Here is a 13641-nt window from a genome sequence, read left to right on the forward strand (position 1 = left end):
GGCTATCAATGAGGCACAAGAAGCTGTAGCTTTAGTAGGCTACAGAGCATCAGTTGTCAGATGTTTCTAAGTGGCAGACCCACTTCTCCTTTCATTTCCTGACTCATGACGCTGCCTCAAGCTGGAAGCAGCACTCTGTAGCTGAACTTCTGTTGGGCTGCTGAATCTGCCTGTGGTGACAGGCACTGACATCGGAGACCAGCGCTCCTAACACAAGGGAGCTAACCTCCAGCAAATAAAAGACCAATTCCTCTATCAAAACCAGTAAATACACGGATAAAAGTCAAATCTATTACTCCTCACACCAATGCCTTGGCACGAGGAAAGGGAGAAAAATCTCTCCTCTCCCCTACATCTCATGGGGGAGAGGAGGGAAAGGGAAAGAAAAATATTTTTAACTTAAGTTACAGTATGACACAAGATAACGGCTGCAAAACATCCTCAGATGGGGCTGCTATTTTTATGTCCAGATGCTGCTTCAGCCCACGTGAGAGTGACTCACAGCATTCCTCGTTATGTGCCCTATATACTGTAACACCGTAATGCCAGAATATTCACCACAATTATTGTGTCTCCCTGAATAACAGCGTAGATTTCAAGCCAAAGCAATCTGGGTATTTCTGAGTCACATTCAAAGACGAAAGCAACAAAAGAACATCTCTAGTGAAGCAACATGGGCGCAGACCGACACATTCATGAAAAGATCAAAGCTCAAGCACAAATCGATCCCTCTTCTTCTCTCGCGCATATCCCCCCTTACCTTCAAATGGATATAGCAGTCTTTGAGTTCAGTTTGTCTAACCAGGGGTCCTTCCACAGGTCCAAACTGCGTGCGTTTTGGGATACGCCTTTTGGAGAACACACCTCCCAAAAACCTGTCTATATAGAGCACCAAGGGGAGGCTGGCTCTCGCCCTGGTCAGCACAGGCCGGTTTGGGATTGGATGCAAAGGTCCGTGTTTGGGACACACAGAGGGATGTGCATTATTACACTCTTCACACCCTACAACACAAAGTCAGAGAGGACATAACTGCCAGGCAGACGCTCACGCACCAGCTCAGAAGAGACAGCCTTATCTCTCTCTAAACATCTTTGGCTCAGCTGTGGGAACATTTATTCCAATAGTCTAACTACATTTTAAAACGTTAGTGAGGGCAACCTCCTGCAAAACGAAGAACAAAGCGGCTCAGACGCCACCTGAGACAGAATCTTGTCTTTTCAAGTAAAGCAGCCAAATATGAGCCTATGTTTCCGAGTATAAAGGGGTTTGCTTATTACTGCTAAAATCTGAATGGATTTTGGCTGTATCTACTAGAGGGCTGATGGAGGGGAAAGAAAAAACAGGAGGGCAGCTGGTACACTACATATGACTTCATATGCTTACACAAATCATTGGGATCAAAGGGTCGAGGTGGATCTGGATCCCATTCATCCATGTCAGTGTCTTCCCCATCTTCATCCTCATCTTCATCCTCCTCATCTTCCTCTTTTGTTTCCATCCTTCCCATTTGATTCTGCAGAGGTGCTAAAGGGTCAGAACCATCCACTGCCTCCATAGGAGGTAACACCTGGTTATGCACCGGTAATGATGCCTGAGGAGAGAATTCACAAACAAACAATCAAAATCGATTTGTGAAGAAAAACACTTTTACAAAAGACGAACAATGAAGGCTGTTGCTAGTCTACCCTTTGTGCTTCCTTTGGGAACGGAAAGGAGGATGAGGGAAAGTGGAACGACATGATAAACGCTTGCCAAGGGCTGTTTCACATCGCTGCTGCTGACAGCCTCACTCAGGACAGCTCTGTCACTGTCTCGCTCTACCCTGTCAAAGACTGACTTCTCAGGAGAAGAAACTGATACCAGAGAAATTCTGGACCCTCACAGAAGGTCTGAAACAGTCCAGGCTCTGTGGAAATTATCTGGAGCTTAAAGCTGTGGTTTAACTTCTTTTGTACAAGTGAGAGAATCCTGAACTTTGGCACGTGATCTTTTCTCACCTATCTTACAGTCAAGCAAATACAATTCCAAAGCATTCATGTAGATCAATAAGGGACGAGGTAACATGGGGACTAGATATAAACTATGGGGCATGGAGGACAGTTGAGGGCACTGTATTCTTCCACTAACTTTAAAGTTTATCCTTTGCCTTCCCTACAAAAAAAATATATATATACACAAAATATAAGTGCACTGCACAGAATATTCCTTCACCCATGCAGGTTTCTCAGGTGGAGAACAAGAAACATGACACACAGTAAACTGTCTTAGAAGACTGGCAAAGAGACTCGGTGGCTGTTGGCCCTACATGACAGTCAGTCTTACACCTTCCGTTAACTTTGCTTGTCAAAGCCGAGAAGAGTATTTTAAGGTGGCTGCTCAAGACAGAACAATCTGTAGAACAGGTTTCTCCGTGTATTAAATACATAATCTCTCCTACAATAAAACACCACACACTCCATGGTGAGACTATGAAAGACGGTACAAATCTGTGCTGCAGCTTCCTCGCATCGCCTCCTCTATCACTCAGACACGTTTCATCACCTGAGACAATGGAGCAATGAAATCAGTGCACTCGTACATTTAAGAGAAAAGGGTGCCTGGCAACTTACTCTATCTGCTTGCGGACCCTGCTCCAGAGCCATTTGCTGGGGGGATTCGGCAACGTTGCCGAGCACGGACAGGTTGGTGGGATTCATGCTCTGAGCAGCAGCAGGCAAGAGCACAGTTACCTAAAATTATAGGCACTCATTTTAGCACTGCGTCATTTCCATCAGTCACATATGGGCAGTGCCCTGCATGCAAAGTTCCAGTCCTACACTAGGTCAAAACCTGCAGCATTTTTTTTTTTTTCTATATTTGTTTCTTTTAAAATCCTGCAGATCCAGGAACAAAGGGAAAGGCTTCAAAAATCAGTCTGTATTTTGCAGTTTTGAATTTCCTAGCTCCCGCTCTTGGCTTTAAGTTAAGGTCCTATCTAGCCTGGGTTCAAACCGCACTAAAAACAGATCTGAGGAGCTCTTTAGCTTTTGCTAAAACTGGTGATGTGGAGTCTTTTTTCTTTTGTGTGTCCAAATTTACTTTTTTAAAAGGAAAAGACAAAGAAGGAAAAAGAAGTCTCATCTTTTTGCTTATTTTTCTTTTTCTCAAGCAAACCAAGATCCATTATGAAAACAAGATGGTATATTGACCTCGTTGGAAGATCCAGCACTCAAACAAAAGGAATCCAACAGTCATTTTTTCTTTATGTTATTTGGTCGCACTATAGATTTCTGGTTCTTCTCATCTTTTTTTGGTGTGGTAACAAGAAAATTAATGCATATTACCACACTGCTCCCATCCATTCAGCAATAAAACAAAGCAGAATTAAGATCCTAGGAATCACCTTTCCTGTCTCATTTCCTGCTTATCTATACAGGAATTTGCACCATTATCCCGCATGATTTTTCATCCTTCTCTACAGCAGACACCATGTGGCTTCTAGTTTGTGCCTCTGACTGTTAAGCAGCTTTTATGCTAAAACTTTTATGCTAAGCCCCAGCCCCTCTACAGAGTACTTAAAAATATCAGATAAAACAGAGAACAGCAAATTGTGCCAACAGTGAAGGAGCAGACAAGAAAATCCATAATATAAGCAGATAGCCGTAGAACTTAATCTAGTTATTTTGTTTAAAGAGGTATAAAAGTAATTTATGAAACTGCTTTAAAAGTACAGCAAAAAGACTACAGGGAACCATGTGACAGCAAGGAGGAAACTACCAAGACAACAGCTGAACCAAACTGTCTGGTATTGACATTTCTGATGCCAAGTGGCAACAGAAAAGGCATCATTATTCAGTGGCACACCTCCAGGTCTGCCAGCAATTGGAGGTTCACACAAGCTTGCATCTATTTCTACCTCATATTAGCATTTCCTACTACTAATGGCACTCCAAACATATCCTTTCACTTCCACGTCAGAGACTGCAAGGAACACAGGCATTATTTTTATCTTAAAAAAGAAAATGAAAGGTTTTTAAAGTTTCTTTTGAAAGACAAGAGGAGCTTTAATTACTATTTTAACATTTGTTGTCAGTTCAGGCATGTCCCACATGAAATGCTGATGTAAAAAACACCTGCAGAGGCAGGAGCTGCCACAGGGAGGGACTAACCATTCACAAGCAAACACCTCTGTTGGGGCTGCCATCAGTGTTGGAAGGGAGGACACACAGACAAGTGCTCATGCCCTCGATACTCAACATGGGTCAGCAACCGCACAGTGCTGTAAAGAGCGTCACTTTGCATTGCATATATAAGTAACCCCTACTTGAAATTAGATTTAATTATTAAATGAGCTTTAAGACAACCCAATGGGATTTTCTGGCTTCTTAACGCAAGGAAATTGATGCAGCAAAAAATTCCAAACACCTCCGGAGAACTGGAAGAAATCAGTTAACACTTATACTGTGCCAGTCTTATTGTTTCCTGCCTGCACCTCAACAGTTTAGAAGGTCTTCTTTTAGAAAGAAGAAAATGTATTTTCAGTGCACATTCAACCCCAAAACTGTTAATAAAGATGCATTTTAATGATGGCATTAGTAATGATTCCAATCTAACACATCCACTCACACATGCCATTAAAGACTCACCAAGCAGTAACAGGTTTAAGTCTCTGACAAGTGGAGAACTTGAACTAAAGATCTCGATCTGAGAGCACCTATACCAAATCACCACAATGCAGTCCCCAAAGATACCAGTAAAAGTTAACGAGACCTTCCCATCTATGGCAGACAAAAAAAAACCCCAACCCCAAATCATCAAAGCTTTATAAACACAGGCTCAAATTTTACTCTGTTGCTAGCTCACTTCACAACGGCAAGCACATCAGACCTGGCGTGCCCTGGTAAGGTAAGGGAGCCAGTAAGTGAACTTCTCCAGGTCTTACAATTAATTTCCTGTGAAGTTTCTAGCAAACCTAGAATTTGATCCAGAGTTTCTATCCCTTGAGAGCCTTTTATGGACTTAAAGGAAATTGGATCAGAGGTTATATGAGGACAGCTGCAAACCCAGGTTTTCCAGAACGACACGTTAAAATCAAGTCAGCCACATCAGTTCGCAGACTTATTAAAAGGGACACTGTTGGAAGGCTTTTCACCTGGGGCAGTAAATAAATACTTTTGTTGAACAAGAATTAAAAAGAATTAACTCAAACTCTCTTAACTTGCCTTGCCATTCATGCACAAGCTAGCCAAGATCATAGTGGCATGCTATCGTACGCTTTTTGCCCTTGATCCCTGGGATGACAGCACATGACTGAGGACTGCCATTTGTCAAACTCTGAGAGGGCCTATTATGCTCTAGCACCACAACAATGTCCGTTTACCTTCAGCAACAGTTCCCTTACAGTTTCAGGCCCAAGGAAAATAATGTCTCCTTCTTACCTGCTGGGTGGTGGCATCCTGTTGGACGTAAGCCACTTGGGACGGATCTGTAAACAGAGTCTAGACAAAGTGAAAAAGGCTTATCAAACCGGCCTTAGGGTTGTTTACTCCCAACTCACACAAAAATTACTCTGCCACCAAGAAACGATCCATATTTGATCCTTTGCTACCTTCTAATGTGCCTACTGTCACAGCAGATTAGTTCAACTTACCCAAGTGGACATACAGGCATAGAAATTAAACTAAAATTAGGCAGTGCTCCATAAACATATAGTACCATATTTGTGTGGCACTTTTCATGCATGTATCTAAAAGGGGATATTTATTATTTTTTTAATACCGAAATTACTTTGTCAATTGTTGACTTTATAATCTGCATCTACAGGATGTAATTCAGTAGCTGTATGAAAACCATGTAACACTTGAGGGCAGAATAGAAGAGAACCGTTAGCTTTATCTTTCTGCAAAGACTTCTGCATGCTTTCTTTTAAGGAACTATGTGGCATATCTGGCTGTGATATGCCAGATATGTGAATCTGATATGGCCAGGATGTTGTTTTTTAATTTCACAGGAGACATGCCAACTCCAACATTCTTACAGTAGCCTGCAAGAACAGCCCTGATAGGAGGGCTTCCCCCTAGGAAAAGCAAGACTCAGATGAAAACTAAGTACTGGCTGAGGTCAGCCTTGCTTATTTTGCCAAAACTGGAAATATCTGAGCTTGTGGCAGTCTGGCTCCAACAAAATAAAGCATGGCATAATACAAACTCCATTCGCGCTTTGGTAACTGCATCTCAGTTGCATGATAGCGTCTTAGTACTATGTCTCTTTGGACAAAATGATAGTATTCAGAGTTTTGGAGTTAACTTGGTCAGTAACTTCCTGGGAGATATCCTCTCAGAACATGCCACCACGTAGGAATTGTTTTTACATAACAGCTAAGAACTGCACAAGAGAGAGACCGTGCCACACAAGGCTACGCCAGCATTGCTGCGGGTGTCAAGTACGTGCACTTTGCAGCATTGCTAATCTGTTCTGTCAGCAAAGACGTTATAAAACATTCTCGACAAAGCATGCCTGTTCCTCTTCTTTTAGCTGTCCACACAGAGGTACAGATGTGTACTATATTAACCCCACATAAACAGATGCTGTCAGAGACTAAAAGCTATTTGAGACAGTTATGAAAAAGAACCTCGGTCTATAAAATCAACAACTCTGAAGAGAGACTACAAAATTACATCGAATACACCAAGATCCTCTGCAAAAAGACATGACTGTTATTGTAACTATCAGTTACAATACTACGCAAAACAAGGACTCTTCCAGAAGACACATAGATTGTTCTTAGCTTTACTGAATACAACAGAGGCAGAATTCCTGGAGAGATTATCCGTGTTTTGGAAAACACCTTTGAGTTAATTATAATCTCATCCACCTTCAGTAAAATAATCAGCATTTCATCATTCATAGCCTCGACATCCTTTAATTACCACATTTGCACATCAGACAAATGAACAGCACGAAGTCCCTGTTCAGCAATGGGCAGATAAAAGCATTAAGAGCAACTGCCTGCTATTTTCCAGTCATATCACTTGGCTGGTAACTGGCTTTCCATCTCAGACAAAATTGTTTTGTTTTCTAGGCGCCAAAACAGGGTGGGCTCAGAACCACACATGCCTGCGTAGCTTCCACGGGATGGATGTAAACAAGCGTGTGCTCCGAGGTGTCCACGGAGGTGTAGGAGGTGCCATCTGCTGTGTAGACCACCTGCTGCGAGGGACGGTCCTGCTCATCACTGTACACGATCTGTGCCACCGTCCCCCCCTCAGGAACAAAGTGCACCTGGAAGAAAAGAGCCTGTGTCAAAGCGGAAACATGTGCCAGTGGGGAAACAACACAAGACACACAGGTTGCAAGGTGCTTTGAAAAGTAGAGTACCTTGCATCCCAACTACCTAGCCAGTTGTTTTGAAAACAACAAAACCCCTGCTGTATAATACACATTCAAAATCTTATTGAATTATGCTAGCAATATAGAAACCTGGACACAAACCACCACTGATTTCTGGTTTTACTCTACATTTTAACTCAAAACCTAACTGGTTATAAAGGGCACCTACACACGCTTTGTGCTTGCGTGACACTTTGAAAATTCATTAGAAAAGAAAGTTCAGATTTGAACTGGTGTATCTATGGAATTTATTGGAATATTGTTTCCCTTTATTCTCATAATCCTTTCTGAATTTATGACGATTACTTCATTCAGCTAGTTCTGTAGTTGGAGGTGATTTTTTCTGTTGATGAATGGCTAACAGAACCTATTAACTTTGATACTGCTTCAAGTAACAGTATTGCACCTATCATGAGGTGGCAATAGTGTATGTTAGATTGCTTCTCTGCAGCACGTACACGCAGTATCAGTAGAAAATTCAGCTATTTAAACAGAGAAACATAACTGAAGGCATTAAGCAGTGTTTCCAAGGACTACTGGAACAAGTTAAGTTTAGGGCAGCAGTTTAAATCTAAAGAATCTATAGAACATCAGGATCACAAGTGATTATCAGTGACCAAACTTAAAGAAGCTAGAAAAATTAATTCCAGTGGCAAGAGGAACTTGTTTATTTTTCTACATGCTTTACAGGCCAAAAAACATTTCCAGCACATGGGAAAAATGGGATAGCAAGCAGGAAACCTAGTTCTGGTATCCACATTCATATTCACATAAAGTGTTTTCACATAAAGCGATGCCACAGTCACATATTTTATTTACTTTGTTTCACCTTGTAGCTTATGCTTCAAAAGATGCCTGGTACTCCCCCACCGATGCTAAGTGCTGATGCTGTACAATAAATCCTCATGCAAAGACTACAGTAAGAATGCATGCAGCGTTTCAGATTTGGAGAGCCCTCTGCAAATACTAATTAAGCCTTGTAACTGCCATGTGCAAACAACAGTATAGTTATCCCATTGTATAGGTAACAGAACACAGGCCATTGAAAACTGCCTTTCTTTGCAAATTTCAAAGCTGGAAATTACCAGGACAGTCAAAATTTCTCAGCTCGTGGGTCAAATGACATGCAGCACCCTCTTCTAATACGCTTAAAAGAAGAAATCAATTTACAGCCTTCTAGAAATTCTCAGCTGCATTGTCTCAGAGACAGAGGGACTAGCTGCATACATCAGAATCTGACTTTATTAGTCACTAACAATTAACATTTCTCCCTTCCCCACTACCCAGATGTCTGACTGGAAAAAATTATTCATATTACTTTCCCCGAGGTCCACCCACAGTTCCAACTGATTTGACTGATGCCATCAAAATGGGATGCCACAGACCACAGAATTTGCTAATATTCATTAGTCTGAATACCCTTTCACTTTCCCACATGGTTATACATACACTTGGACACCGAAACTTCTATAGCCACTGGCTGGTTTTGTTTAGATCATTTCAGATGTCTGTGTATTCACTGCTGCGGTTTGCACAGCTCGCTTTCTGAAGCTTTAATTGGAAATCACCACAGACATGTTTGTATTTCTCCTCAAAAGAAAGATGAGTTTCCAGGCACTGAACAAGGTTTGAATGGGAACATCTGCTTGCTAAGTCACCACATCAAGCCCAGTTCAGTCCGAGCAGGAACCAAGAGTTCTGGAAGGTACTAGTCACCTGAGCAGTATTCTGCTCCTGCTCAGCAGAGTCAGCCCACACCTGAGGACTTTCCTCTTTTGAGTCCATCTCCTCCCTGCCGTGGTGCTCCATGGGGAGAGACATCTACTGGAGGAATGTCTGGCTGAATAGAGTCATCTGTTCACTGTGCTTCTACTGCCAGAAGACAAGGTGATCTTCAGTAACATGGCTATTAAAAAAAGAAAAAAAAAAGACAGATATTAAACCAAGTATGACACATGGAACAGAGGTGTAAGGTATTATCATCAGCTACTGCACTACGGTTACACGCTGCCAGAGTAAAAGAAGGCTTGGCTTTACAAACACACACATTCTCATTTACCACGCTCAAGTTCTGCTGCATAGTACTTCCCAAGTCCTATTAAGGAGAAAACAAGGCAACCATTGCTACAGTTGCACTGAAGGATTATACTGAATGCCTCCTGCACTTAAAGATTATAATGAATTCCTCCTGCATGTCCTTCCTTGGCCAGAGGCAGTCCACAAAAATATTCTTCACATTGTCCTTCTGGCACCTACAGGCCTAGAAATCAATAAATGATGTAAAAATTTGGCCTTAACCTTCCAACAAGAAAACCCTACCTTCAGAGACACATTACCAGTTTCTCAGTGCATCTGAAAGAGGTTTTGTTCAAGAATCAAATGGCTTTACATGTGCAGGCAGCTTTCACCTTGTACAAAACCGCAGTCCCAGTTGGTATTCAGGCAGTGTTACAATAGGCAACTTTTAGAAAAAGAACAATGAAACTTCAACTCAATTCACACAAGCCCGAAGATCCTGACAAATTGCTTCCAAGCTAGGTTTTATTCACCTCTCGCAATTTTATTGGGGCCTCTCAATCTGCCATTGGGAATCTCAGAAGTGTAATTTACAGGTCTGGTGATTGGTTTAATCAGTGGTTCAGCACCTTCCCAGTCCGTTGTCTCTAATGTCATGTTAAATCACGGGCCCAGGAATTAGCATAAAGCTGAGCCCATTTCATTTTTCAGCTAGTCCAATTAACTTTATTTTATACCAAGTGCCTCGCTGGGCTGATCCAATGCCAGTACCCCGTCTGTGCACCAGGAAGAAAGCAGAAGGCTCCTTGCTGATGCTTTCATTCATTTGCATTTTAAATGCAAATTATTTTAGTCATAATTTATTCCTATAAATGCTAGCATTTGGCTTTTCATTGACAACTAAAAAAAGATGGGGGGGGGGGGGGGGCAGGAGGGTAGCAGGCACTTACTGCTAATTTTGCCAGCAACGAGTAAGCTTTGCAGACCTGAGCACTAACTGTACCACTGGTCCTGGCCAGAACATATAAATCAATAGTGCAGAAATGTCTCAGGCTAACGTCACTGAACGATGTGGGGGAAAAAAAGACGTATTACTTCCACATATATAAAGAAAAGCTGTAGGAAAGATATTTCTGGGCATCGCCAGACACTTAAGTCATGCCATTATTGGTGACTAGAGCCTAACATTTGCTGTCTCATGGCAAGTAACACAGCACATGTGCCACGCAGTCCCCCACGCAAGCAGAGACTGAGGAGCAGTTCTGACTTCCTATTAGACCCATACACCATTATGTTATGGGAATAATGAAGCAGAAATTCCACTGCATTAATATTACTTGATACAAAACATCCAGGAAAAAAAAAAAAGGAATACATACTTTAGTTAAGGGATCTCATTAGTATGGGGAAAAAAATAATGAACTGCAGCAAACAATTAGGACTGTCAAACACCAGCATTACTCTCCAAGTGTTGAAAGCCAGGGTCATTTACAAATAAATATTGTTTATTTACATATTACACCACACAAGCTCTGCTCTATAAATACATATCCTCCATCCCTACACAGCACCTTTCACCCAGCTATCTCAAAGCTACTTGTTATTAAGGATTAATTCAGGGATTTTCTCATACCTAATCCTACCATTTTCACTCAACTCCATCACTTATTTTATCAGATATACCATCACCAAGGGGTCTAGAACTGCCTGTGTGAAATGTGACAGCATTTATGTCACTAACAGGATCTGAAATCCTTCTACATAAAATTAAATGCCTATCCTGTTGACATTCTTTGGCTGGTTTATCCCAAACAGCTCTTTTTCTTAACTGTCCTTATTAATCAAGAGCCAGTTCAGGTAACTGCACTAACAATAGCCAGTAGTGTAATCAACTACCTAATCACTTAGAAAAATAAAATCTAGAGGTTTCAATGTGGAGGATATGGTTGGTTTTTTTTAAAAATATAATTATCCTGTTAATAAGAATGTAATTAAATTAACCAGTGATTGAATTAAGAGACAGGCACAGTTCTGGCTAATTCCACATGGTGCAACAAGTAGCAGAGTTTCTGGCTGACCTTCCACACAAGCAGATATTGAAGGTCTCAAGGAAGATGCTGACTCACGCCTGCTGACTCACTTTGGCACAAATAATTTACAACAGAAGTGAAAAGGAGACCCAAGGGTTCAGACAGGTCTTCAATAGACAAAAGTGGGCATTAAGATTCATATCTGCAAGAAAAAATAGTACCAAAAAGTTGAAAGCAGAAGACTATCATTTTGAGTTTTGCCATGGTTCTAGAAGCTAGCATTAATGTCAAATCTCAGGGCAAAAAAGCAAGGCTGAGCCAAATTCAGTGGCTTGGTGGTGCAGTTTCTATAAATGGTACTGTTATTGCTGTTCTCCACAGAAATAAAAAAAACCAACTGCTCAGCCCAGCCACTTGTGTAGCAATAACAATCAGACAATATTAGGAGCTGGAGGATTTGCTGATGCTTTCAACTTCAGTACTTCAAAACACATCGTAGGATCTGCCTCCGGTATGCATTCCTACCAAAGCCTGGGTCTCCGAGAATCCTCATCATTTCCATCATGACCAAAATACACAGAAAAGCATGTTTCCCTGGAAATGTGGCTACACCGAGTGAGAAGTTTGTGCGGGAGCAGACAGGCCATGCCCCTGAGAGATCCCAAGGCCAGGCAATAAGGAGGGCACGAGGCAGGACCAAGCTTTGAAATTTAGCTGGTACAAAAGCCAACAGTGAAAAAACAAGACCTGCAGTTAAGGTTGGGAGCTGGGAACATGATCTGGTCCAAAGTCACTGACAACAAAATTGTCGGGAAATACAAACACCCAAGTAATTTTTCCAACTGTGATGGCAGCAAAAGACCAAAATAACTTTGCTCACTAGTACTCTATAGGATGCTCTCGCTCATTTATCCTTCGTGATCTTATTTTCTTCTTTAAATCCCTCTCTCAATATCCATTACAGCTGTGACACCGACAGCCACAGTGCCTTGAGATTTTAACAATTTCCCTATGGTATTCTCTCAGCAGAGATGTCTCACTGCACAAGGAAGCAGCAGATGCCCAGCTCACCACATAGCCACAGTATTTTTTCAAATTAGTTGCAGAAGACTCATGACGAGTGCATTAGGGTACGTGGCCTCCACACTAAGCCTGTTAGCAATTCCAGTCTGGGAGATTGTGCTAAAGAAAACACTCTCTCAAAGGTCTAGCCAGAAGCTTTACTAGTCCTTTTGCAGAAATAAACATGGAACTTGAGGCAAAAGCATTGCCAAAGAGCTAGCATGCAAGGGAACACTCTCCACTGGTCTCCACTTGCTCTCCGCATCATTTGTCCACAGATTATCCTTTGTAATTGTTGATTTTTCTCCCTGTATCTCACAGGCATCAGACATTTTCAGACAAACTAAATAAAGAGGCAAGCACCTCACTGGGAAGTGCTGCCGTGTTAAGGGACACACACGCATGCTATGAGACCCATCACCAACACCAACCACAATTCTATCACCACCCCAATGTTTACATACAACCTGAGGAGCATCATGCACATGAGCAAGAAGCAACACCAACATCTGAGATTCTAAACCATTTACAGTTACTATGAAGACAGCATTTTCCTCCCCAAAATAGCAGGCATGCCTCACCCAGTCCACGCTGAGTGATGGCACAAGCTGAAACAGTAGTAAGTATAAACATAACCCAGTAACACTCCAGTACATCAGAGTGGCAAGGCAGTGACAGGAAAACAGCGCGTCACTATTTATATACCATGGATCACAATATAAGATACAATGTAAATCAAGAACCCACACAGCTCCCATCACTTTAAAATATCTACTCCAGTAGAAGATAAACTCATTCCAACCTGTGTTTGCTGGAGCTCTATCTGCAACAGCACCCATAGGTGCTGCCCTTGAGCTCCCTGCAACATGGCCATGTTTTTCACAGGCAGAAGAGCACGGTCAGAGTTAGGAAGTGACACCGGCGCTTATCTCGGTGAGGCTTATCAGTGCAGGAACAACCTGATGCTAACCATGACTAGAAAGCATCCGATTCAGAGCTCAAGCAGGGCAAGATGAGTATTTTCCTACGTGTCCGCACACCCATCATATCCAGCCATCTGCCTCATCTGAGATTTACAAGTAAATCAACACCCTCTTCAAGACAAATCAGGTTTGTTTCACAAACATTCACATTATGCCATTCACATTTACTTTCCCTTCATTT

General features: G+C 41.9%; 1 protein-coding gene across 10 annotated transcripts in view; it reads right to left on the reverse strand.

Annotated features, from left to right (window-relative positions):
- PRDM10 (PR/SET domain 10) overlaps positions 1-13641 on the reverse strand; it is a 47338-nt gene that overhangs the window by 27313 nt on the left and 6384 nt on the right. For 5 of the 10 annotated variants that reach the window (XM_055819239.1, XM_055819247.1, XM_055819238.1 and 2 more), the window contains exons 2-7: positions 9086-9275; positions 7097-7261; positions 5419-5478; positions 2611-2730; positions 1385-1592; positions 761-1002 (exon numbers count right to left, since the gene is read on the reverse strand). In XM_055819239.1, coding sequence (XP_055675214.1) covers positions 761-1002; positions 1385-1592; positions 2611-2730; positions 5419-5478; positions 7097-7261; positions 9086-9190 — 900 coding nt within the window. In that variant the 5' untranslated portion in view covers positions 9191-9275. Of the gene's footprint in view, positions 1-760; positions 1003-1384; positions 1593-2610; positions 2731-5418; positions 5479-7096; positions 7262-9085; positions 9276-10335; positions 10732-11463; positions 13638-13641 lie in introns of those variants that run through there. The other 5 variants (XM_055819240.1, XM_055819242.1, XM_055819244.1 and 2 more) reach the window with 5 other exon arrangements.

Source organism: Falco peregrinus, chromosome 15 (genome assembly GCF_023634155.1).
Source record: "Falco peregrinus isolate bFalPer1 chromosome 15, bFalPer1.pri, whole genome shotgun sequence".
Classification (NCBI taxonomy): domain Eukaryota; kingdom Metazoa; phylum Chordata; class Aves; order Falconiformes; family Falconidae; genus Falco; species Falco peregrinus.